The 27,115-nt window shown below is 39.7% G+C and overlaps 2 protein-coding genes, 2 long non-coding RNA genes and 1 other non-coding gene across 23 annotated transcripts in view; 1 reads left to right on the plus strand and 4 right to left on the minus strand.

Moving 5' to 3' along the window:
* Positions 1-600: 600 nt before the first annotated feature.
* On the minus strand, positions 601-671 carry TRNAG-CCC (transfer RNA glycine (anticodon CCC)). The gene has a single exon. It is a non-coding gene; the product is annotated as a tRNA-Gly (tRNA).
* Positions 672-820: 149 nt separating this feature from the next.
* Positions 821-2,887, minus strand: LOC111247676 (uncharacterized). Of its 2 annotated transcripts, XR_015324929.1 has the most exons (5): positions 2,751-2,872; positions 2,350-2,578; positions 1,913-2,127; positions 1,379-1,539; positions 821-1,001 (listed from the first exon to the last, which is right to left on the minus strand). It is a non-coding gene; the product is annotated as an uncharacterized LOC111247676 (long non-coding RNA). The 2 variants fall into 2 exon arrangements; XR_002672214.2 differs by lacking the exon at positions 2,350-2,578 and having other exon boundaries at positions 2,751-2,887.
* Positions 998-11,591, plus strand: LOC111247675 (ADAM 17-like protease). 2 transcript variants are annotated; one of them, XR_015324917.1, is made up of 2 exons: positions 998-1,296; positions 7,052-11,591. XR_015324917.1 is itself a non-coding variant. In XM_086985215.1 (2 exons), exons 1-2 carry the CDS (start codon positions 1,257-1,259, stop codon positions 5,314-5,316), a joined length of 2,184 nt encoding a protein of 727 aa, XP_086841341.1. In that variant the 5' UTR covers positions 998-1,256; the 3' UTR covers positions 5,317-6,341. The 2 variants fall into 2 exon arrangements, 1 of the variants encoding a protein (XP_086841341.1); XM_086985215.1 differs by lacking the exon at positions 7,052-11,591 and adding an exon at positions 3,173-6,341.
* A 154-nt stretch (positions 11,592-11,745) lies between these two features.
* Positions 11,746-15,686, minus strand: LOC147756461 (uncharacterized). Its single transcript, XR_015324927.1, has 3 exons — positions 15,064-15,686; positions 13,539-13,666; positions 11,746-12,958 (listed from the first exon to the last, which is right to left on the minus strand). It is a non-coding gene; the product is annotated as an uncharacterized LOC147756461 (long non-coding RNA).
* Positions 15,687-20,973: 5,287 nt separating this feature from the next.
* The window catches only part of LOC111246174 (filamin-A-like), a 73,123-nt gene continuing 66,981 nt past the window's right edge, over positions 20,974-27,115 (minus strand). For 14 of the 17 annotated variants that reach the window (XM_022795325.2, XM_022795326.2, XM_022795324.2 and 11 more), the window contains 7 exons: positions 26,648-27,073; positions 26,212-26,404; positions 25,849-26,043; positions 23,121-23,288; positions 22,840-22,934; positions 22,435-22,521; positions 20,974-22,264 (listed from right to left, as the gene is read on the minus strand). In XM_022795325.2, coding sequence (XP_022651060.1) covers positions 22,124-22,264; positions 22,435-22,521; positions 22,840-22,934; positions 23,121-23,288; positions 25,849-26,043; positions 26,212-26,404; positions 26,648-27,073 — 1,305 coding nt within the window. In that variant the 3' untranslated portion in view covers positions 20,974-22,123. Of the gene's footprint in view, positions 22,265-22,434; positions 22,522-22,839; positions 22,935-23,120; positions 24,760-25,848; positions 26,044-26,211; positions 26,405-26,647; positions 27,074-27,115 lie in introns of those variants that run through there. The other 3 variants (XM_022795328.2, XM_086985206.1, XM_086985210.1) reach the window with 3 other exon arrangements.

Consider the following 27,115-nt stretch of genomic DNA (forward strand, 5'->3'; position numbering starts at 1 on the left):
TTCGTTATTGAACGTCATTAATAAGTTCCTTATATTATATTATGTATATGTAAATATTAACTACATTACTAAAACAACGCACTTGAAACGCATGTCAATAAAGGAGTAAAGGCAAAAAAATCAAAATAGACTTAAACAATACATTAAAATTTACGGTTGATTGCTTACGTTTTTAATAAATTCGACATTTCAAAATACAATACTCGACGGGCGATTATTTGAGGAGGATTCAATGCTTTTGAGGACCTTAATCTGCTCGTATTTCTGTGTGTTTTCATTGTTCATTTTAGGATAAGGATATTCGAAATTAATAGGCTCAAGGTGCCATTCCCAGTATTTATTCGTAAGGTGCTCATTGGTCTCACTTGCTCTTTAGATAGGATATTCAGGATTTATTTAGTAATAAATAGCGTTTACGAGGTATGTTTGACATATATCGTATATTGCAATTATATTATCGATCGATCATCAATCATTCACTACCACACCTTTATATGGGACAATTCGTATCAATCATATAAGAAAGAATATTTCGATTCGTAACGACAGGTTGTGCATTCAGAGCTGATGGGTGTGCGGATCGGAATTTGGGAAAAGATATGCGCCGCCCGGGAATCGAACCCGGGACGCAAGAATGGGAATCTTGCATGATACCACTACACCAGCGGCGCCCTACGTCCTATGGGTTCTCCGAAGCGGTGGTCTATTTGGTACTCGGCTGTATTCAACACAAGCGTGTTTTGCTAACAGCTCGCCCTTTCCTGAATGCCCTTTCCCCTTGATGTTGCATAACATTAAGGAAGTCTGCTAACGAAGTCTGCGAAGTCAAAATGATAGCGAGCAGTATTTCATTTATTTACAGTTATGTACAGTTATTTACTTCTATCGAGTTACATTTGACATTTTTAACATAATTGATCTGAGAAATAATTAGTTAGGGAGTCTATGAGCGCTAGATTCTGATGCAGTGTTCGTGGCGGTCGTCTTCAGAAAGCTGTTACCTGTAAAGCGACCAATAGAAATTGAAAATATCTGTCAATGAGTAATGGTTTCCATTTTATTTGTCTGCACTCAAGAATGTACAGGCATTTTACATGCATTTAAATGTCTTGTTCTCAAAATTAAGCGAGTATCCCTTGATCAGTGGTGGTATCAAACTGACGTATTGTGGCTGATCGCTGACACATCTGCCGCCATGACAAACACTCGGCGGCTAGGTCAGTCATAGAGAGCCTTACTTTGTATTAAAGGTTAGGATGACAGGAAAATGCTACATTCAGCAAAAAGAGGAAAATGGTACGGTAATTTGAGACACACCTTGAAGCATTTGTTACTATAATGAGTTATAGTTTAATTTGATATCAAAGAAGTGACTTACCTGCCAAATCATATATATATATATATATATATGTCATAGTTTGGCTATTCTTGATAGACTTCCGTTATGGTTTACATCGTGGTAGAATGTTAGGGTTTTATTTAGCCACCTTAGTCATGTAGTCAATGCCCTTGACGGAGCCTGAATCAGCTTTGAATAGCCTTGTAAGAAACAAAACTTATTTTTTTAGTACTATTTATTAGTTTCCTATTACCATACATTTGGTTTCCACATCGCTTATGTTGGCGTTTCACATGATCAACAAACTATAATAATAAAGTGTTTAACAACAAAACAGAATGACGCAATTAGCTGTAATTTAAAAAGGGCCTTATGTTTAAACGTTAGCAAAAAAAAAGAAGATGCATTAAAGGCCGAGTGTACTTCACCTTTCTAAATATTATTTTCTGTGTGACACGACGCTTTCTACAAGTAAGTCCTCAGTGAATATTTTTTAAGTTGAGTTCTCGTGAAATTGCGTTGCAAATCTGTTCTATTTTTCGCCTGGAAAACAATGAGTCTTACAGTAGTTACCTGTTCCATGGTAAGGAACAAATCATCATTTTTCAATAACGGACCCGTCAAAGTGTATCGACGCTTTCGTCTTTAACAGGACATCCCAACTGTTCGCACAAAACATAGTCGTTGCGTTTATAGCTCTCGCGTTTGCTGGCTGCGCGGCGAGCTGGCTTGACATTCAATATTGATCAATATTCTCAGCCTCTTCATTCCATTCGAGCTCATTATCCCTGTAAATTGATTCATTTGGACGTACCCTTTGTTAGTTAACACTTAATAACATTTGATAGTCGGATTCAAATCATAGAAGTCTACGTCGACACAAGGAGAAGGATATGGCATATTCAACCCAAAATGAAAGAAAACATATAAAGTACACCAAGAGGTAATTATTTTCTACAAATGTGTCGTTGTTGTTGTGTTTTTAACACAAAGGCCTATTCAGCCTTTACCATAAGTTTACAGCCGTCATCACGTTCGGCGAACAAAGAACGAACGCCTTTCATTGGCCATACTTTTTTGCGCAGACAACAATTGACACTGCTGTGCATAGCATAGGCCTGGCTTATAAGCCCGAGTCGGTTTCGACGGCGAGCTGAGTTGGATGGTGGCGTCGTCAACGTGGATGGATCCAGCGTTCCTATGTCATCTTTACGCAGTTTGGCGCATTGTTTGATTTTTCTAATGGAACAAAGGCGGTACAACGGTTATTTGTTCGATGAAAGTGACTCCTATTGGAAAACTCTTCCGCAGAGATACCGGAATATAGCATTAACTTGTTTACCAATGGCAATAAGCCAATGCAAAGCAAATTACTGTGAAAATATATGTTTAAAAGTATCAGCATTCTTACTTGTTGTCAGATCTTTGTCCACAGAGATGATAATTTTGCAAAAACACTTGATACCTATCGAAGGTTCGACACGTTAAAATTCTCAGAGGACATCTTTATCTCAATGCATCACCCTAGCAGGGGCAGCAGTGCTAGTGAGAATGTGTCAGCTGAATCACGCATTTGTATCGCACTCTCTATTACTGCCTGTGTCATTCTGGTATTTAAAGCGGCGCTTAATCCGCCTAGAAGCTCTGCCAAGAGACATAACGGGGCAGGGAGTATTTTAACAATGTAATAGCTCATTGCAATAGCCGCATTTGCCGCTCTAACGATAGGCGTTGCATGGAAGCGTAACCTCGTATAGTTTCTAGAGAGAATGACTATAAACTCGCCATATGTTCTGCATACTGTTTTGTGCTATATGTTGATAATTTTGCAAGGATATGTTACGTGTCTGGAGCGTGAGTTGCTGTCTTATGATGTACTGAAAAACTTCACCGTGAGAACGGGTCGATCGATTGATGAACAGTTCGTTAGGGCCAATGACGACAACAACGACGACGACGATAAACAAACGGTGTTTATCAGCTTTGAATCGTACGGGAGGCTGTTTACCGTGAAAGCGCATCCCGCACGTCATTTATTCAGTAAGGATTTCCGGCTATACGAACGAGGTCGAAACGGTATCGTTCGAGAACACAAAGTGAATTTTAACGAAATGCATAAACGCTACCTTGAAGGGAAGGTTTTGGATGAGCCCAACTCGCGTGCAGTACTCTATTTTGACGGTGAAGTCCTTGCCGGCAGCATCTATCTCACGGACGAGGTATACACAATTGAGGAGGCCTTTCTTCGCGAGATAAAGTCACCACTTGGAAGAACGTTTGCCGCTTCACTTCACATAATCTACAAAGATTCGGAAATCAATGGGATGCGAAATGCAACTAGTTGTACCCTAGCCAAGGATCGTCTCCGGAGAGGTGGATTCTATTTGATGGACGAGGAACATTCGGTAGGAAAGGACTTCTCGCCGGAACTAAATCGATGCGGGATCAGGTTGATTGCCGATCACACATATTTTCAAATTGTTGGGCAAGGCAGCATAGGTAAGACCATTGACAAAATGGTCACCCAGATTCAGCGAGTGAACGTTATATTCAACGAAACTGAATTTGTTGACGATGATCATAACGGATACTTCAACATGGGCTTTTTAGTGCAGGACGTTCAAGTTCTCACAGAGCCAACGCCAAACAGTAGTGGAAAAATCCACTTTAATATGGCCGGAGAAATCAGCGCAGAAGACCTGCTACAGTCGTTTGCCGAAGAGGAAGCGCAGGAGAATGAATGGGCGTGTCTAGCACATCTTTTCACAGCTCGAAATCTCGATGATGGCGTATTGGGCCGCGCTTTTCTCGGTCACACAACAGCAGAACGAGGTATTTGTGCACGGCCTGTTCTTGCAAATTCCACGGACGGCCAACGAAAAGTGCGTATCGTGCAGAACGTTGGATTGACGACATCGATCATAATGGGGTCTCGCCTCCTTAGCCGAGTCTCTGACATCGCTTTAGCTCATGAATTAGCTCACGGCTGGGGCGCCGAACACGATCCCGACACGACGGAGTGTCTCCCGCCAGACGCGCGTGGAGGTGCATACATAATGAATGCCCACTCAAACACTGGACGCAACAATAACAACCGATTGTTCTCTCCGTGTAGTATTCGGCAGATTATGCTCGTGCTGAAGTACAAATCGAAATGCTTCATCAAACGCTTACCGAGCCGCTGTGGAAACTTCATCATCGACGACGGAGAGGAATGCGACGTGGGGCCAATCAAAGACAACGACCCATGTTGTACGCGGTCTTGCCGGTTGCGCGACAACGTCCGTTGTAGCGATCAAAACCACAGCTGCTGTAAGAATTGCCAGCTGGCACCTGAAGGAACTTTATGTAAATCACGTTTGCCAAACGATTGTATGGACGATTCGTTCTGTTCCGGTGAAACAGAACGCTGTCCGCGCCAAAAGCCGCTTCCTGACAATACAACGTGTTCGGATCGAGGCACCTGTAGCTCAGGACAGTGTATCCTTTACTGCCAGTCGATTGGGTTAACGTCTTGTGCATGTGAGGGCGATCTTGCATGTTACCGTTGCTGTCGGGAATCCCTCTTTGATGCGTGTAATCCAGTAGTACCGGCAGATAGATTGCCCGACGGAACAATGTGTAAGGATGGGTTCTGTAGGGAAGGACGGTGCAAGAAGAAGGTACAGGACGTTGTCGAGCGATTGATCGGGATAATCAAAAAGGCCAATCCATCTTGGATAAAAACAATCCTTCGCGCGTATTCGGTTCCATTGATCATCGTGTCTCTATCCATGGTCTGGATTCCTTGTGCTGTCTGTTTACATTACTACAAAAAAGAGACATACAGCTTCAGATCAATGCCAGCAGCGCGAAGCTCAATGATCCCTTCCAGAGGGTCAATGGCACTCTTGAATTCGCATCGAAGTTCTGCTTATGTTGGTGAAATGGAGTATGAGCCTCGACCAGGAAGAACGTTTATGTTTTCTGATGACTAAAGTTTGCCTATACGTACGTTCCATGTGGCATGAAGCTGCACTGCAAGTTAACGATGCAAGTTAATGACAGTACATTAGCTGTTGTTTGTGGAAGAGTTGTGGTGGTTTTCCCACATAGGCACGTTTTAGGCTATGTGCCACTTGTGCTATTCATAATATCGGTTCATTTATTTATAATCGCTAATGATAAGTAAGGTGCGTATAAATGCAGCGAAACGTCTCGACGATAGATATGATATTGTGAAAACTGTCTCAGTATAAACGTATCTATTGAGAATATAGAGACATAATTTATTGAACGCCGTAACTGCGCAGCTGTAACTAGGACCTGTAAAAATGTCACATTTACGATGCCTTACGGCAGTCCCAAGCCATGACTGTTTCGTATCAAGCTAGGCTCTTCTTTGTGTGTCAATATAAAGCATTTGTACATTCAGTTATGGTTTATAAGTCCCAATAAATACATGTGAAAAGCCTTGTAAATTTTGGTATGGTAAAGGTATGACCGGCGTTGCTGTTGGTTTGTTCGAGGCAGATCGAGTGTTATACCCTTACCAGACAGACAAATCTTCATATGTTATTTATGCTTTTATCTAAGAATTAGCTATATAATGAAGAGTTATGATACGTTCGAATGATTTCGATAAACACACGCGCCCTAAGAGCAACTTAATAAAAAAAAGGAGAAAAGAGGCGAGGCCGATACGAAATGCGTAACGAGAAACGGATTTATGTCAGTGATATATTTTCAGCTGAGCTTGCCGCTGTCGGCCTCGAACACTTTGTTTCTAATGATAAATCCTCTTAACGAATGATCGGACAAAGAGTATTTATATCTCGATTTCTATAAAAATGGTGAATCATTATAGATATTTTTATTGTAATGGACATAATACTGGTGCAAGGTATTCACTTTTACTGCGCGCAGGCGGCGCACAATGCTCTATAATTTCGAAATATGGACACATAAAAGCAAGTCAATTATCATTTGTCACTGATGGTATCAATATATAGAGATATATATAGATGATCATATTCCCTAGATTGTCTAGTTCAACGACACCTTTCTGATTTCATTGTATAGTTCACCATTATTACCATAGTTTAGCCAAAATTTTAGGTAAACCTTCCATCTAAAATAGATGATTCAAATTTTACGTCCCATGCCACCGCCTTAGTCAACCATTGCTTCACAAGATTGAATTTTTCTAGCTTTCAACAAGGAGCATCTGCACTCGTATTTAAACCTAGACCATCTAAAACCATTGCTACGGCTTACAAATATCTTGTTGAAGAGACAACAGGGTTTAGTTTGTAGAAGTGCACTGAAATGGAAAGACAATAACATACAGGTAGAATTATAAAGGCAAAGTATTAATTAGAAAGGCCAAGTTGGATGGTAAGGTAATTTTATAGCGAAGTGTGGCCCCACGAGGCGCCTATCGCTGAAATTTTCTGATTTGAACCTATAACTTTAATAGGATCATCTGTTTAACATCTGTACTTGATATATACAGATGCATAGGTACAGATGAACATTTAGAAATTTCTTGACATAATCATTGTTGTCAGTCATATATTCTATATGCCTGGTTAGCACAGCTTTTATCAATACCAAACGAAAGTATTAATTATGTTAAGTCGACAGCATATTTAATTTTAGAAGAATATGTCTTGTCGCGGGGCTCAAATCTACCTATTCTGACTTTTTACAAAGGAAAATCGTTGGTTGCAGATTATCGCAGGCATTTTATACTATTCCTGTGAAGTAGCCTCTTATGATGTTCGAATAGTAGGCCTTTCGTACTCGTGTCTAAAATGTAAGTTCTTCATTCATCTTTTATATGCTCTCACATTATGTAAATTTAGGACCAGTCATACACGAAGTGAGACACTCGTTTTTATATCTGCTTCATTTCATACTTAGTTGTGTGTGAAGTTCGTCAGAAATGTTATATCGCGCTTCAACTATCGCGTGTAGGTTTCATTTTTCAAGTAATTAACCAAACTTCCTACCCCTCTCCTTGTATTTCTAATTGTTCCACAAGTGCAGCGTAAATGACTGAATTCAATTACTATCAATAGAATTTTCTATTACATTTATATGGTTAAATAATTCTGCTAAAGAAATAGTTAATGTTAGCGTATACGTGAAAAAGTTTATAAAACATACCCAAGTAATAGGTTTGGGTAGGTCATTCCGACCCTAGAAAGCTGGTGCATAACATGTCCATGGGTCAGAATTACGCTTTACCGGCCCTTCCTCGCGTCCGCATGACTGCTGTCTGAGACAATGGGAGCGTACTGGTCGGCCGTTAATTGGATTCTTTCCTTTATAGTTTTCAGAAATATCGTAGGGCTTTAGATACTTTTAGTCGGTCATTGACGCAACCTCATAGACAAAAAGTCTATGAGAAAAAACGAATTCAATTGGCTAACGTACTGGAAATCTTCCTAGGAAATCGTTAGGTAAAGTTTCCTAACATAAAACCTTTCATATATCAAGTATCGGGTCAGTGAACAATCAGAACTGACAGAAGAAAACTAAAGCCCGTATATTTGTGCGATATATACTTAGTGCTGTCACTGTAGTGTTTTCACTTTTTCTAGCAGTTGTTTCGTGTAGATATGTGCCTCACTGTTGGCATTTGAAAAAAAAAACTATGACTTCACGTTATTTACGCTTATTAACAACTTAAAATAGTCGCTTTTTTTTTTGTGGTTAAACGTATTATCGGTATCTACATCGGAATTACGTGCTTAACTCTCTCTCTATAATGATGCTATTTTACGGCTTCATACCTAGTCTTGTTAGCATTTCCACTACTATAGCAACGAGGTGTCGTCGTTGTGTGTAACTGCTACCTTTTTTTATAGCGAGTCCTTTCAATATAGTTTAGCATCTATGTATTTGCTCTCGCCTCTTGTTTGATTCTCAAGGGCAAAGATGAAGGCTGAACGGAGGACTAGATCAGATGTGAACCGAAATATCTGCGAAGCCAAATATCGTCCCTTATTTTAAGATCTTTAGTTTTTTGATCATGGCAAACGCCGCTGAGCGTAAGGAAAAGGCACCCGACGATCGAGATGATATAAAGCGAGCCTTCGGAACACATGCTAGATCAACCGGTGTTATTAGTTGACTAAAAAAAAAACGTTAAACGATCAAGGTTCGGCAAATGCGACGCTGTACCAAAGCAACCTGCAATGCAAATAGTTAAATTCATCCAACGTTGAAAGATTCAATCAGTTTTTATTGGTTTTTATGTTTGCTCTGAAAGCCGTGAAGTAGCGTGCATCAGAGCGACCTCATTCCCCAGCTGCTTGGTTAATTTATTATTATTATTTATGACCTACATAATATTGGCCGTATTGTTTCAGTGACAATCAGAAAATCTGTTCCTTAAAGTAAGAAAACTACTTAACTGTTTAATAATACAAACAAGGGAGAACACACGGAATAAAATGATATGGGTAGAATTACATTCTAAATGAAATACATGTTGGTTCAATATCACAGTATTGCTAATGTTCCATAGGCTCATTGTGTACGATAAACAGGTAACAAAATCGATACGCATTTACATCATGTTTCCATGTTAGATAGTCATGAATTTAATGATAATAAAGCATCGCTTTAGACACTTGGCTATAATTAACTTTACATTAACTTATTGTTTAGAAAAAATATTCAGTCGTGCCCATAAGGTCATTGGGACTTCCCTAAACGCTCTTGTTTTACCAGTTCAGCGCGTACTTTGTCGGGAGTTTATTTATATATAGCTTTTCTAAAATTCGATGGTCAGCCATTTCTATTATCAAAAATATCAGGAAGTTACCAGATGTAGTTGTATATTTGAGTTTGGGATGTTGCGCTGGCATCTTTTTACGATATTCACAATATAACAAAGAGTCACTTAACAAAAATAAAACTTAATAAATAAAAAATGAAAAAACAAAAAAAGGAAGACCTGTCGTTTTATTCCTTTTAAAAAGAGACGGCTTTTCCAGATACTTCAGATAGTGTCCAGTTGTCATGTCTGTGCGTTAAATAAGAGAAAAAGCGTAGAACCCCACTAGAAACATAAGCCAGCTAATTCGAGTGCATATATTTAAGCTCAAACGAATGCATTTTTATAATTTAATTATAAGCTAATAATATTAATTGTAAGTGCTTTATTTATCGTTAAGTTGCATCGTGCGTGCCGTTGGGGGGATTCAAAGCGAAGACTTCTGATCTCTTCCAACCGGTTGGATGTTCAGCTAAGTCAGTGCGTCGTAATGAGATAATAAAGGACCGCCATATTTTCCTTTGCAGACTAAAACCGCTGCAGAGCTATAATGGGCTTAGGATGCCGCAGGTCTTATTGTTCTAACAGTTATGCGTTCTAGTACGACATAAATAGCTTATTTATTGATTTTCGAAAGTCTAATATTTATCTAGACATTTTTTGGTGGGAGACGAAAATTATCATCTAGTTAATGACGAGATGAAGATGCACCTCACTTGGGTTTATTACTAGTCTATAAGTCTTATTAGAAGTTGATCACGTACTTTGATATATTATATTATAGGAGCCTATCGAGGATTAGCTCGAACTATTTCCCATGAGATAAGTCTATATTTTTTTTTATTTTAATTAGAATTTTATTATTCATAAATATTATTCAATCAAATTCAAATAGATTAATTTGTCTAACTGCTGTTTTAAATAATTTTTATTATACTAGTAGAAACAATTTGACTTATCTGAAAGAGAATCTGGACTAATTTCAGCGTTAAACATTTATCTGTTACCGTTACAATATACTAATAATGCTGCTTTCGATATAAACGCAAACGGGGGCATTGTCGAGTGTCATGTAATTGCTATTGCGAGAGAAGCTATATCGTTGTGTAGAACGGAAATACCGTACTTGGGGCATATTATTTATATTTTCGTCTGCTAAATTGCATATTGATAATTTCGTATTGAAAATAAACTAAAAGTTGATGACTTTAGATATAGTCGTATCGATATTTTTGTACGACGAGTCGATTCTCATTTTGGGTGCTTATTCAATATAAACTGCTCATGTCCTATTGTGTTATGTGCCATAAAGGCCGGTGTCCAGAATGCCAGCCGGATTGATGCTAATGAAGTGGCAACTTTCATGTTGAACGTATTCTCAGCGTTTTGTTTTTGTGTTTGATCCCAACTGATCCTAGTCATGAAAATGCTGTTCCAATAAGTAACCAGCGCATCCCAACTTCGTATAAACTTTCAGCCCTAGATATTCAACATACCCAGTGACCTTTATCGATTGTCGATAAAGGAAATCAAGGCCGTCTCAACTGAACTAGCAAGGAACAGTAAAAACTTCCGAAGGAAACGATTTAGACATAAAAAAATGTAAACGGGCCTTTTTTTAAGGCCATTTTAGCCCTACTAACTTGATGATGCCGAAGTTTGATCGGCTTGCGTTCGAAGCACAAATGTATATTTGTTGTTGTTGTACTAAAAAATGTCTGATAAAACACGCCCGACACGGCGAAATTTGATTTTACTTGCTTGCTCGCCATATTTTTGACCAGCGTTCTCGTGTACACTAGCGGTCTGCTGCAAGCATTACAGAACTTCACTACATTGTCTCAGTTCGAATGTGACCAAACGGTGATTGCGGAACTGCTCCGTACACGAAATAACGGGACATTTTTCTGAATTTCGCCCCCTGCAAATGCCCTCAATTCCCAAGAAGTAAAAATATTTCTTTAATCCATCGGCAAACATCGGGTAACGCTTTATCCAACCACTTGCCAAATGCATGGGCACCCATACAACCCTGACTGGGCCCCGCGTTGCTCAGAATTTTCGTGCATCAGCTAGTCCACCGTAACCATATTACCCTGAATGCATGGAAGAACCTTGGTCTTTCTGCTAGTGGGGCAGTTGTCCCTTGTTCGTATAAAACCATTTTAATCTGGAACGCGACTGTTTGAAAAACCTTCGAACCGTTAAGCATCGCGTACAGGAAGCGCAGTTGGCCTCACCAGACAGAGGAAGAAAGTTGGACACGGGGTGTTGGGGCACACGCTCATGTTCGAGTTAATCGCGACCGAAAGGCGAAGAGTTATTGAAGAGGACTTTCCAGTCTGCCTCAGAATCAAACCTGTGGATGCATCGAAGGACCAGCAAGCGGGAACGGGTTTCGTTTCGGTTCAGAGGGATAATGCAATTGCAAAACTATATGTTGACGGACCTTGCTTTACATTAGACATATGCTAAAGTTCTACACTTCGTTATATAATTGTAAAGTTACACAGTTATCTATATAAATTAACCCTTATAAATAATAACCCTAATAATAAACCCCTATACGGCTATATTTTGTAATTTTCTGCTAGGCCAAAGCATAGGTGCTTGTAATTTGAGTTGGGAATTCAACACGTACAGGGTATAAATGTATTCTATTTATTGAGTACTGTAGTTGCAGACATTATTTTATTAGTTATGTCCATAATAAATTACAAATCACTTCGTATAAAATCGGCGTGTCCTGGCCGATAAGGCATTGGATACGCGTTCATCTGCGACAGGATATTTCTGTTGGCCGCATGAGAAAATGCTACCGAAAAAGCACCTCGTGATTAATTGACATCAACTGTTACTTTGTTTACGCAAAGTTGTCCCAATATTTTAGAAAAGATTTTTTAGTGGTATCTTTGCGTAAGCTTCTCTAATCTCGCTTTATGAAAGCTTCATCAAGTTCTGAGATTTTCAATCCACAATTGTCTGAGCAACTATACGTTTCAGTCCACTCAGTGCAAAAGTCGGAGATAAGAAGGACCACATATTGAGTTTAACGGCCACCATGACGATCGGTGAAATATGGATTAATGGGAAATTATATTCATATCTGAAAAAGGTTATAGCCTTTACGCAGAAATGATACCCATAGATATACGTGATGGATGACTCTCAGCTTTACAAAACTCAACAGCTCTTTTGAATCCAATATAATGTGTAGCTCACTTGACGATGGAGTCGGTCACCGCTTCATAGCAATACTTGGCTTATTAGAACCTATCGAATCCAATAAATATTTTGGCAAATCAATGATTTCTGTATGTACAATACTGGATACAACGAATGCTACGTTGAGGTTGTCGAAACTGGTCGTAGTTCACGCAGTCGTCTAACATGGTCATTTTTTTTCCGTATGGTGCGCGAACAGGGCTTGATTCCTCGTTCAATTTAGTTGTATGTATATGGAGTGATGCCGTTTGTAAATTTTGCACATAGCTGGCATTTACCGCTGGACCAATTAAATGAGCGTTTTCTTCTGAAGCATGACCTTTCTCGCTGCTTCACGAGGTTCAGTTGTGCGAGAGCTGGCTCAAATGATACGAAAAGGTGGAGAAAGTCCGATGCCTAATCTATTCCTTTCGATTTTTCGCAATGAAACGAAATCGTGTTCGTTTTAGGGAGAGACCGTGATTTTTTGTTGCCTAGCATAAATTGGCTCCGTTACATCTTCCAGGCTGGCAGCATTCCGCGTCCGTCAGTGGAGCCGCATCCGCCTGAATTGTTACTCGCACTTTGCAGCACCGCCTGTCAAATGTGTTTACATACATATGGTAAAAGCCGCCTCGATCCGTTTCCTGGAAATATCGATAGAAATAGAAATTCAGTAAGAACAAAGCCAAGTTTTAAACAGGCAGGCCAATACGCACACAGCCTATGTATGTCTCTACGTGTACTCCTAATTAATATACGATTTTTTTTTCCAGCACAACAGATCGTAGAACAACAGATTTAGTAGGCAAATTTTCTGTATTTAAGTACTATTGGGATAAAACCTATCTAGCCAATTTACCAACTCTATAGATAATGTTTTTATAAATTTAAAAATATAGTTAATAGATTTTAGTATTCGGCAGTTATCCACGGTTTAAAGCAACAAGGCCCTACTCGAAACATGGCAGGCTCTAGATTGAACTTTGATGTGACCCACTGATGCCTATCGCAGAGTACTACTCAAAATATCTCTTTATATTCTTACCTATGCAGATCTTATTAAATTTAAGTTAAATGGGGCTATGCTAGTTTTCATAAACGTTAGAATTGCTTAACAGTAGATTCCGTTGAACATGTATTCGTTCGTTCATCCGACCTGATTTTAATCTCTTATTAAATAATAAGTTTCGTAAGCTTTTTTGTCTAAATTGGTGGACGTATTACGGCTGAGAGGCGTTTGTCGATCTGGAAAACGGTGGTCCTTTCGATATCAATAGGCTCCCCTTGGCTGCATGTAGCCAGTAGAACACAGAAAAGTAGGACCGGACACCACAGGAGCTGCATTCCTTGAGCTGCAAGCAGAAAAAGGACGCAACAGAAAACGCGTACGCGTTTAGTGTTTTGTTTTTCGCCGTTACCTTAAGCCTTTCCATAGGGGCCAGTAGCTGGTCTTGCCTAAATCGTTTTTGTATCATAATCGCACATGGCGTGTGAATAGGCTCGAACAGCTTAAGCATATCAGGCATACAGACCCACTCGGACGAAGTGCCACTACAAGCTAACCAGTCCCCGCTTGATATTCGGTGAAGGTTTAACCTGGACCTCTACATTTTGGATCAAGACAGAGACATTTGCCTGTAGAATTAAGCGTCATTCCAGAGATTTTGTATCTATTATAGATTGGACTACGCATAAGAAAAGGTTATCGCGTCGCCGAAAACAGACGTATTCGATTTAAAAAAACGTGATTGCAAAGTATCTTTCTTACTCAAGGTAACCGTCCGTACGTCTGGAAATGTTGTAGTTTCAACTTGGCCTTTGACTAATTGAATTTTCGTATAAATTGCGTCGGTTCGTGCTATAATCGATAAGCATCGGTTCGCAGAGTTAATTTCGAGGAATCGAATGTGGTCTGAATTGTTTCGGCACTTCACGTTTCGCACTTCACCGAAACACAGACAGAACAGATTATTTCTTAAAAAAAAAGGCGTTCTATTCAGTGGCGATATCCAGTAAAAACGCGGCGACGATGATGTTCTCCTGCCCGTCAATCCGGTCCGCCAATTAAGCACTCGGATCGACGGAGAGAGGGCGACGATTTTCCCTCATATCGTCTCAGATCAAGCTTTCATACGCGGATTGACATATTCAAGCAGCTGTGATCTGTTTTCGGATAAAATGGAAAACTTTAGATCTCACTATTGTTTGTAACCATGATTATTTTAAGATGTCAGTTTGTACGACAGATGCTTATAAGGTTATATACGATTTTTTGCTGAGCTATCGAACACAAAGCATGACATTTTGTCGGTCGTTTACTATATCAATTTTATGGATTACTTTTGATCCTATTTTGTGATGTTATATACATACGAATGAAATCTACACGCATAGAATAACGATTCCAGCTAAATATATGAACCACGGAGGTGGTTAAATCTTGTTGACTGACACCTCCGTTCAGATGAACACTTCCAAGTAGTTAAGTTTGTCTCTGTACTAATAATTTTCAAATTACAAAGTTCTCTAATAAAATCTACACACTTAAATTTCATTAGCAGTTCCGCAAACGAAGAACTATCTTCTAGCTAATTCTTAGTACTCGTGAAGTTGCCTATCACAGACTACTAACACTTATATATGTCTTGCATATGAGCTTTTTGCACATATTGAATCCACTAGCTTTTTATTACTGGCGATTTTCAATTGCAATGCCGTTGAGCACATAATTTTATTCGAAGGGTCTCACCTGTCTGCATAATGTTTGCGCGAATGCCAGAAACCGTGTTTCAACCCTGGTACACTATAGCGACGACGACGACGACGACGACGACAACAACGACGACGATGAGCGAACGTTTTGGAAGAACGGGAAAAATCGCTTCTTCAGATCGTTTTGCGACGTCGTCTTTTAAACGGCCGTTTTGAAAGGCCCAGCTTTCTAGCGAGCATACTTCGGCTGCTCTTTCCCGCCCTAGTCAGGCTTTCCCTTGCGTTGGTCTCTCCATGGACTTCTATTCATTCTTAGTCGTGTCCTTCTTTCTCATTTGCTCCGCTTCAGATTTTTGTTCGCGTTCGTTTCTGCGTTTCATCCTGTCCGGTCGTCGTCTTCCCTCCTCTTCTTTGCATTCGGCGGGATCGCGATGGCTTAACTGATAGGGACAACGATTGCCGAAGCACAAAACAACACGTTGACGCTAGGCAACGAGCTGAGCTGCTGCTGCTCTGGGTGGTACGTAATAGAGGCCAGAAAGTTGGACAGAACTCGGTCGTTCAATCCATCGCAGTCTGAAAGACAAAAAGACTAAACTCCGTTGTTTTTCCGCTTGTGCGTTCCAAAGGTCGAAGAACGCAACGTGCAGCAATAGCCAGTGCTACAGAAATGAAGCAACGCTATCACGTCACGTCAAATAGTAGTTCTGGCTGAAAGTTAGCAAAGCTAAAATGAACAAATACTAGAGAGTGCGTTCGTGGCTTTAAAAGGGAAAGATCGCAGGGAGAGGAGGAAATGAAGAAATTAACATCACAACACAGCAGCAACAACAACAACAACGATCATTATTGTTGTTGTTGTCGTTAAAAATTTTTGTAGCCTCATGATGATAACTGGCAGATGAGGCAACGGTAACAAGGCAGCCATGAGGCAAAGTAACGGATTTTGGCCAGTGGAGGGTGAGCTGGCTAAATGCTTGCAGAGACTGCGACTTTTCATTGGGCAGTGTTTTCGATCCAGAGCCAAAGCAGTCACTGAACATGATGACTAAGTGACTGGTTAAGCGTCTCCGTGACATTTATCAGCTTGCCAGCCTGCAGCTGAGTTACGAAAACTGGAATATTCAGCGTAGACAATAAGTATTTTGCTTCGCTTATATACAAAGGTATATAAGTGCATGTCAAAGGCTACTGTTGCTGCTGTCCAGCTGAAAGCTTTCTAGGCCATTTAAGCAAACGGGCATGGCTATAAAGGAGAGTTCAGACAAACTTTTTAAAAGTTTGGTTGTTCAAGCTGTGAAACAGTTTTTTCTGGGTCATAGGAGTCCAGCTAGAAATTTCTGCATGAACTCATAATCTATTCGACACTATAGCTCTGTATATAAATGAAAATTTCAAAGTTCCATGGCTGGTACATGCTGATCTTAATGTTAAATTTATAACTGAAAGGACTATAGGTAACAGACTGTGTTGATGCTTCACTCTCTACTAACTTTAGCGGTTTCGAGATTATCTGTTGAGGAGATCTTTGACAGTGCCGAGGTTTTCACCAGAGAAGAGCTGTATCTCTATTGACGGTTGATACGGGATGACGGCGCATCACTCTAGAAAACAATTAAAATGATCGAGCAACTCAATCCCTCTTAGAAAGCGATTCCTTTGACTTGCGAGCAGGATTACGAATATCACAGGTTCTGCAATGCTCGAGGTCCAGCAGTAGGTCAACCAGGTAACTAATTTCGATTGTCCTGTATGGAGCACGGTTAATTTAGGGAGGCTTTGATAAAGGTTACACAATAAGTAAGGCCTCGTATTTGAAAAGGCGTAAAAAGGACATACCTTTTGAAATTTGTTGTGAAGTTTCTAAGCTCGGACACATATATATATATATATATATATATGTGTCCGAGCCGTAAGCATATATATATATATATATGCTTACGGCAGTTTTAAAACCGAAAAAAGTATAAGGCATACAATTCAGTATGTGATGTTCATGTCTTCACGGTTTACCCTATATAGGTAAGGGAGTTCACGTGTAAATACGTGGGAAGCTTATGTTGAATATGCATATCCATTCCGACCTTTTTTTAACAATATAGAAATAGCATCGGTCTGTGTAATAAAAATTGGTGGAATGTTTGCAGTGAGTACTCGATGAGCCGCAGCTCAATGTAAACTTTACCGATGTTTGACGCTTTCTTTTTATAGATTCTGTATCCCTTTCCACTTGAATACCGATTTGTTTAAATATGAAATAAAATGTTCACCAAAAGTTATTTTGAAAGCACCAGACTGGAGAGAACCCAACCCGGCAAAGTTGGTGCAATTTATTATTAAAATCTATCTTAGTTTTACGTTGCAGAAAGGACTTTGGATTTTTCACAGTGAGAAACTTCCATGGATGTAGGAATAGATGTGCTACAGAAGCTGCAAGGATTGTGAGGTCGAGTGAATTATTATTTCCTCTTATGCCTATCACTAATCGTGATATAAAAATTTACCCTTTCAGTAATAAAGATATAGTGCTGGAATAAATGAAGTAGATCTACGTTAATTACCAATTCGAATTTATTCAGAAAAAGTGAATACTTTTGAATTTAATAGATTGAACCATGTCGCCATCAACGGTTCGCTAGGAGAAAAATATCTACTCCTAAAAAAATGCATCTGTTTTACCTTTTTGTGCAGTTTTTCTATGAAAATCTTGGCCGCTCTTCCTTTGAATGCTGAAGTGCGCTAAGTAACAACGCTGCGTTCTTCGTTTATTTTTATATTGTGAAATACATCTCTGTAAATATTTTCCTGGCTTACCGGAAGAAAACGTTAGCTTATATAGTGATATCGCCTGTCTTTACTTTAATTTGAAGCAGCAGACATAATTCAGATGAACGATATTGCAGCACATGCCTGTATCAAACATTGTATCTGTGAGAGTAAACTTTCCATTGATAGAAATAAAAATGATTTCAGTATATCCATATAAGGAAAATGCAAATATTAATAAGTTTGTGTTTGAAGTAACTGCTTGAATCGTACGTTAAACACGGGTTATTCTCTAATCTAAGTTGAGAACGTAAAACAAACTAAATTTATGTAAAACATTATGAAACTTAAGTAAACTCTATTGTAACGCATCTCTTTTTGGCCTGTTAAATGTCGAGATTACCGGCGAGTGCAAAGATGCTGTTCGTCAGCCGAAAATTTAAGTTAAATTTAATTTTTTCGAACTGGCGCCTCGTTTGAATTTCCACTCTTAGTAAGTCGTACGGGCTATCCTTTATATTAGCAAGTGGATAAGCCGATAGGTTTTACCTGTCACGAAGATCCGTTTGGGAGATTTCGACTATGTTGTCGTAGGGGACTTGGTGCATCTACATGCATGTGCACTACTAGGTGTTACCACATCTAGGGGAACTATGCATAATATTCTTTAGGATTTCATTCTGCAATGCGGCTGTAGTGCGCTTGGAAATATGCTATGTAGTTAGTTCCTATAGCATGCCTTGTAGATCATCTGACAGCACAAAAAAATGTTTTAGTTAAAAAAAATTCGGTAGGTCTGTTTTGCAAACACACAAACTGAAAATTGCTAAATTGGGCAGCTTTTATTATTTTACTTTGGCCATATTGTCACCTTGAAGAAACGCCTACAATTATTTTCCAATGCAGCCCCATATCTTCGAAACGATTCCTTAAAGGGGGCCTATGGTTTTCCTCACGTACCGGAGAAGGTAAATAATAGTAACGTGTACGCCAATAATCGAGTCGCGTTTAGCTATTTGTTCTTCAGCATGATTTTTCACTACAGATGAATTCGTAGAGTGCAAAAGGGAGGAAGAGATCTAATTGACGAGACAGGACTTTATGACTGGAAAGGACGCGCTCAGTAATTAACCCTGATAGAAAGCTTTCTCTCATATAAATCTTCTAGTTGAGCCTTATTAAAAAATAACATTCAGTTGCTACTTTACGTGCTTGACGTACATGTTCGTATCCATCGATGTCATTCACATGACAGCCACATCCTGCCTAATCAGCGAGTCGCATCGATAAAAATTCATTGTGTGGGAAGGAAACGCTATCGTGAGGAGAAATGATGGGGAAAGGGAGGTCTTTTTTCAGCGGTTAGGTGTCTTCAGAAACATTTAGCCATCTAATCAGGATCCGTCGTCACCTTATGCTATCAGGCCTGTTTCTTATGCTTTTTTCCAATCCTGCATAAGGTTTACTTCTTACCTCAACTCCTCTTCCTATCGGAACTCGGTGACCGTCACCGTTCGACCTTTGTGGGAATGAACAGCTTTGTTAGCTATGAAATTTTAGGCGTACGTATCTACCTATTCCTTTTTCGTAGATAATCCGTACTGCATATATATATATATATATATATATTCAATACTGCTCCATCCTTTTTTGAATACGAGACGAGCTCAATTTAAATCCAAGTGCCGGACCAAAACTCGATTTATCAATTCATTCTATTAATTCATTCCACCACCACCGTTACCCCGTTGTAGTTGTCCTTGTAGATCTATTAGGGTTACCTTCTTCTATTAGGATACCTCAGAAAATTCACTGTACGGTACGAGTCATTCAGTTTTTCGGTATTAACAATACTTTAGAAACACCGTTAGTTTACTTTGAGAGTTAATCTATTCTTGATCTGAAATACCCTCTGATAATGGTCTCTACCAAAATTGTTTCCATTGCCGTTTAATTCATAACTTCGTTTGATTATTTTTACTAACTAAAGGTCGCTTCAAGAATTAAGCAGGTCGGCTGACTTTTGTCTGCTGAAGTAAACACTATGCCGCAGAAGATGATCGAATTTGGACATGTTTTTTTGTGCCTATTGTGCAACACTCGAACAACTTAATTTATTTATTTAAAATTTATTTATATTTATTTAAAATTGAAAGATTTTTGATTCAATATGCATTAAAGGTCATTTTGTCTTCGCTTTATATTTAGATTATGTAAAATCGTATTTCTTTTATTATTTAAACGTTAGTTGTAAATGTTAGTTTAACCGTAAAACCGAGGTTTATGGCACATATGTATATATATTTACTGACTTGAAAGGTATAGGATGGATAATCTTTTCTCCATAGTTTCATTATTTATATAAAGCTTTTCTTATTATGTTAAAACTGAGTTTTTTGGTCCATAAAGTTGGCCCTGCAAAATTTCTTGTGAAATATTTTGCGATCCAGCTCTATCTAATCCGCTACTATATGGGCCGAACAGGCAGAATCAGATTTGGCTGCCTCAAGCTTAGGGACATGCTTAGGTATCAGACGGTTAAAACAGTGATCTATTCTAAGGGTTTATTTTTTCTATTAAACCAATATAGAAATGAGGGGTTCTAATGGGAATACAAGTGCCTTGTTTGAGTGTGACCACATGCGTACTCGTCTTGACAAAAGGATCAAGAGAAAAGCCCATTTTTTATACATTGTTTTATTAAGCCAATACAAGATATATTTGGTCAAAACGAGACGAAACAGATATTATAGAAATGGTTTTTAACGTTTATATGATTGTATAACACTAACACCTATTACGCATTGTAAATTTTAATGATGACAATATTTTATAGGGTCTTGATTGTTGCGTTTTTATTATAATCTAATCTTAATAAACATTTTGTTATTATTTTATATAGTTGTTGTTGGATATTGGCCTCTCGGCTGGGACACATTCATATAGTAAAGCAATAAAGTAGTGAATTCTACTTGGCTCAATTGACCACATTGATTTAATAACAAGTACATTTCTAAAACATTTTAAATGTCGTCGATAAACGAAGGTAGCTTAACGCTGAACAAATGATATACAGCTCAGCCCAGGTACTAGCTGCAAGTGCCTTACAAGGCACAATAAGCGCCTCTCTCTACCTATCGCTATTAACACCGTCTTTTTAAAAAATCAACAACTCTAAAAAAAAATCGGAAAAGCCAACAGAAAACGTTTCAGTTTGCTTTTTTAATAGTCGCAGCATAGCAGATGCTCGATACTATTAAAATCGGTTAATCCAAGTGGCAGGGTAGCGGCATATAAGGATGATGACTCGTAAGGCCTCCAAAAATGATGATTTTGCACACAGGTGCTATATGGTACGCGTTTAAAGTCAAGCGTACACGAAGCCATTATCTTTACGTTACCGTGCGTATATATATATATATGTATATATAATCTTATCAGGATAACGTATAACCGATGTTAGTTGTGCTTAGCGTAACATTTGGCAACTTAGTTGGGGAAATGATTTTTCTTGCAATTATAGTTATCATAATTAACATCGTTAGAAACAGGGCGCACTTCGCTGCAGCGGATAGATAGCTGCTATTAAAAGCGGAATTTTCAAAATGCATGAATAACGATAGGCTTCATGACGACAAGGTGCATCTGTCCTTATTATATTGTTACACGTTCACACACATGGGTAATATTACAAGCCTAAAATCCTATAAATACGTAACTTATAGGTAAAAGGCCTCCCCTTATAATCGGCAGGGGAAAACACATTGAGTCACCCAGTGTGTTGACGTACGCTAATCAGAAGTAATTTTTCTTAGCCACTTCTCGTGTAGGCAAAACACAGCTGAGTACAAGAGCCGTCATCTAGAAGTCAGAGGCATTCTGTATCGATCGGCGCATCCGCTTATCAGCACAGAAAACTGGACGCTATTTTCTGGGACGCTAAAACTAGTTAACTATGATACTAGGCAATAGCTGCAGTTCCCTCACGTCATCATGATGAGAAAGCGCAAGTTTTACAATAGATTCTCGTTTGCAGCCTTCTTACATTGTTCCATTCCGGGACTATAGGCTGCGTGCGATAAGATTCGTCCAGCTAACATGGTTGAAGCTGTCTGAAGTTCCGCGATAAAATGTTTCTGCTATTATCGTATCCAAGGCTTAACTTCAAAGATCAAAGCACCGTTGGAATATCTCGTGATTATTCCAAACTATCTCTTCGCGTGCGGATGCGGAGGATTACCGGATTATTCCACTACACTATAAGATTTTATTATCGATTAATTATAGGTAGATTTCATATAGGTCCTCTGTCGTTGTGGGTTTTCCATTGTTTAATTGTCCACAGTGGTTATTAGCGGGCGACTACCACTGCGGTCGGTTTGCCGAGCCTCCCCAAACGCTATCGGCTTGAGAGGATAGCGCGGGAGCGCCCCCGATACCTCCTGACCCAATCTGACCTCTGGCCATAGCGCCTACGGACAGGTGGTAAGGGACAGAAAAAGCAATGTGTCGCGCGGATTGATCTGCCATACTGGGAGCGACTTGAGTCCTTGCCCAATATGACCGATCAAAGTCGTTTTATAATGTTCAAGGTAGATAATGAGATACCTGTATATAATCATGAAGCACACTCAGTACCGACCTGCAGATGCCTGTTGAGTTCGTCCTGTGTATCGAATATCAATACGATGAACGGGCTGCCTGGAACATGGATTCCAGACCATTTTACCTGCAATTGTTTAACGATTACTCATTAACGAAAAAAGTGTCATGTGCTTTACAAAATCATGTTCTAATAATTGCGCTAGTCGGCAATGTTGCATACAGGCCAACATACTCCACCTCGTGTAAATTAAGTACAAACCATAAAAACTTTGAAACCTGCTATTGAAGCTTTTCCAATATCTTCTGGTAGCAGTTTATAAAGACCTAATGACTTACAATATGATTGAACGTTGGCAGAATGTAAAGCCCAAATTTGTGATGTTTTGGACTTTGATACGATACGTTACCCGTAGTTTATACAAAGGAACCCATTCCAACTGACCTCGATGCGATAGTCTCCGGGCTCTGTCGGATCGTATTTGCACAGTATTGTCCTATCCTTGGTGCTCTCACGGGCCATTTCTACGCGGAATGCTCCTAATAGCGAAAACGGAATCAACTTTTTTTGTAATCTAAATTTTCATGCATGAAATGTCAAACGATCCAGATGGCAGCTAGTCACAAGCTTCAATCACTTGTAGAGTGATTTTGCCACTATTTTGAAAAGTACCGAAACAGAAAACCATTATAACCCGGCGAGACAAACTAAACAGATCGACCAACCTTTGGGCCCACGTACTCGCACCGTAAGCTGTCCGGCGCCAGCCCCGCGAGTGTCACAGACGAATCTGCTCTGATAAAGCGCCAGTACACCTGCTTCGATACCTGGGCCGTAAACCCGAACTCGAGACGCATCTGGTGCTCCTGCCACGCGAATCGTAAACGGAGAACCTTTGGGTGATCCCAAAACGATTAGAAAAAGCACATCCAATCAAGGTTATGAGAAAACAGATTTTGTTTTTAGAGCTATGAGATTTTGCAATTAAGCGTACTTCGTTCTCTTACTCGATAATTCTTTCCTCAAGCTGTGAGGCTAAATGTTCTTCCTATACTTATAACCTTTACTATAAATGGCAGATATGATTTCGCACCGAAATGCTTCCTTTACAAGCCTCATTTTCCGACATAAATATCCTCTATGCTTTGAGCTTTCATGAGGCATTTCATGAGATGAATAAATATATAAATATACTAACGAACCCTTTTCTACTCCTTTTTTCTGCGACAGATATCAACTCATTCGTCCCAACGTTAATTTCTCCATCTTGGGTTGCACTTAATGCAATGGACTAGCCGTTAGGTCTTTTGACCGGCGTCACGGCCTATGTTGTTTAGGCCTGAACGAGATTACCGGTTCTTTCGCTTGAGCATCTAGCACCGTGGCCTTAAAAAAGATAAGCTCCCGCCGTCGATATCACTACATGCTACATTTGTTAGCTTTTATTAGAGAGGCAGGAGGTGGGCTTCCTATCGGTAATACAAATGACTCTTGACTCCCAAAACACGTTTAAAATACGGTAGTCAAGTATCAGTAACCCAAAGCTTTTTTGGGCCGGCCACGCTCGAGCGATTTGTGCTGCGACCAAAAGGTGAACCGATCCCTAGTGAAACTGCGAAATACTGGGCTTGTTGCTTCGACATGTGTCGTTTTGGCAACCATCTCGCCCCCTTATGATATACCGCCTGATAGCGGAGTGTTTCCAACATCTCAATGCGCAGGTTACACTACTAACGATTCATTGGGAATTCATTATTCATTGTTTGCAAGGGTGTTTTGATTAGTACAGGCCACGAGGGCAAATGAGGAAGAAAGATAAAGAAAAGGTCTATATATATATATATATATATATGTTATAAGCGAGTCCGGTGGACTTTTTTTTAACTTACTTTTTAACTCATTAAGTTAGAATGATGATAATAATATATGTTATTCATACTCTGTTTTATTTCTTTTGTTCCTGTCCTAATGCTCTGGCAACCTTTGAACAGTTACATACCGACCTTCCACAGTCTCATTGGTAATTTCTCCACATATAACTTCTCGATCGATGATAATAGTCTTTTGAGAAACTCGAGATAGCAGGTAGCATTCACTGTTTTACTTTAGACATAGTAGTTGATGCGCCTGATATCTACTGCAAATGTTATTATCGACACTGCCAGGGCAACGCCATTCTGTCGTCTAGACCCTCTCCGGCTGGCGGTAGGAATTACACAATGCCCCAGTTATGCCGACCGTTGGCGATGAAAGTTCCGCGAATTGCACGTGAAATATACCACACGCATTTCCAATTGGCCTCGAGTCAACCCATAAGAAATCCATTTGGTCAATTTTCGCATTCTCAGTATTTGTGTTATAGTTCTGTAACGTTAATTGCAAAAAGCCAGTTTTAGCCTTTAGACCCCAATTTCTGCTTGGATGAAAAGCCTCCTCATTTGCGGCATTGTGTTTTTGTCATTCAGGTTTTTGCGTCTGGTCACCTTTTCGTTGATCCTCAACACTTCAAACACCGCTCATTAACATCAATCTTCGATGAATGTTTGCACCATAGGGGCAAAAATTTGACCACTAAACGTTGATTTTCGTGACGAAATGTTCTTCCTTATTAATTTAGTTTAAGAACTCAACCGATTTTCGCTCACAAGTTTGTTGAAATGTATTTATTAGCAGAATTTTCATCTGGTAGTGGCGTATGGTTCAAAGGCTGTTAAATCTCAAAGTCTCTCGGGCTCTTTGTAACAATCTAATATATAGTGGAATATGCATGATTAATGATATCCATTAAAAGCCTCTTTACGGTGACCGCAATCTTCCGTCATCATGCTTATTTGCCCTCGTGAGATTATGGCGACAAAAGGTCTAAACAAAGGACTAACTGATCCTCAGTCACCCACCCACGCATCCTACACTTATTTCTTCCGACATTATTGCGTGATAAAGGCGTTTTTTCTCATTTAGGAGACGTCTCTCCCTTTTTTGTCAGGCTTCTAAATTTGTTTCTAGTAAGCTCATAGATTCATGCATCAACTTCTAGTGGGCTTCACGCTACTCGTTCGTCTTCGTGTTCCTCCGTGCTCACCCACACTGAGAAGACTGCACGTCAATAGATTTGTGACTCACATCTTCACCGTTCAGGTCCCTTCTTATTGTAGAAAAAGATTTCCGAAAATAAATGTTTACCGCGGATGTTCAGATTTGAACACGGGCCTGGTACAAAACTTATCGGATAGCAATCTCGGTACCGTCTCAGCGATCACTGGGACAATTCATAAAGGATTCCAATGAACTTGAATGTTTTCTGCCGTGAAGCAATGTTTCCATTACGCAGGTCTATGAGGCACTGAACATGTCAGATTGTTAGATCATATGTGTTCTCGCCTCAGATTCTTTCTTTGCTTCTATTACGCTAACTAGCTAGAGTTGATTGTTTCGCTTCCATTTGATACTTACCTGGAACATGCTGCCCACCATATTTAATGCTTAACATGTGCTTCCCACTTTCGAGGGGCGTTACGAGCAATTCAAATGTCCCGTCGCCATGAGAAATGAGCTCGCATCGTGCCATCTTTGAGGGACCCAAACAATGAGCGCTCAGTTCGCCCGGTCCACCAGCACGCGTGTCCAAGAAAGCCTTCATTGGCTTGCCTTTAAGGGAAAATGGTTATAACAAGTCTAAAGCAACGTTCACTCTGAGGACGTTAAACAATATTCATTTTATACACATATGATCTATCATATCCGAGCATGGCATTTAAATTTTCCTCCAAATCGAATGGATTTCGGTGCGATTTATTAGCGAGTTTTGCCACTCACCAACAATGCCCCCAGTTAGTCCTTCTCCTGAGCATACTACTCGTTGGGCGTCACAAACAGGACCAGCACGCACTCTGAACGGACTTCCAGGTACATGTTTTTCGTCAAAAAGAACGGTGAGTTCGTAAGCTCCTGGATGTGGCGCTCGATACTGGCATCGGAAAGTATTCGTTGGGCTACCTGTATGCACCACCTAAAAAAATTGGCAATAACAGAATGATTGTCAGTGGTCCTAGATAATTGAGCATCGAGTAACAAGAGTGCACATTATCCGTTGAAGAACATGCGTATCCAATACACTTTTAAAGATTCTAGCGTCTAGAAATTAGGCGTTCTTCCATATTGATTACATCTCGATACAATGATGTTACATACTGATAGCAATTAGAACATGATAACCATTAGCGATTTTATATGCGAGACGTAATACGCTCACCTCGACAGGATATTCCCCTTTATCTGATATAAGCATGGCTCTTAGCTGTCCCTCGCTGCAAGCTGATGCATCCACAAAAAACTCAGCCATTTCACCGACCCGAGATACTAACAGACCGTCGCCTCTGGCTACAACTCGCCCCAATGGCATACCCCCATTGCTTGATGCAGGCTTGTTAGCTGTCGAGTTTGAAGCATAAGGTGAGGAGGTCTTCGATGACGACGCTTTGATTGCAGAAGTTGAGGTTTTAGTGGTAGTTAAGGATTTGATTGCCGCTAGCCCGGGCGTTTGAGACTTAGATACGTTTGCAGGTGCAATATTGTCGGCAGCTCCACGGGACGACTTCCGATGCACATGGATACAAAGTGGTGATTGCGCAAGTGGGTGAGCATTGTGCGCCAGATGTAAGCGATGCTCTCCAGACACCTAAATAGTTACAATCGTAATATAGTCAAGAACGATACACTT

Source organism: Varroa destructor, unplaced genomic scaffold (genome assembly GCF_002443255.2).
Source record: "Varroa destructor unplaced genomic scaffold, Vdes_3.0 BEIS01000003.1, whole genome shotgun sequence".
Lineage (NCBI taxonomy): Eukaryota > Metazoa > Arthropoda > Arachnida > Mesostigmata > Varroidae > Varroa > Varroa destructor.

What these genes read in the sequence shown, in the direction of transcription:
- LOC111247675 (XM_086985215.1), top strand. Translation starts at nt 1,257, where the DNA reads ATGACAGGAAAATGCTACATTCAGCAAAAAGAGGAAAATG. An exon ending in TCAGCAAAAAGAGGAAAATG is followed by an intron (nt 1,297 to 3,172) that starts GTACGGTAATTT and finishes TAATTTTGCAAG; the next exon opens with GATATGTTACGTGTCTGGAG.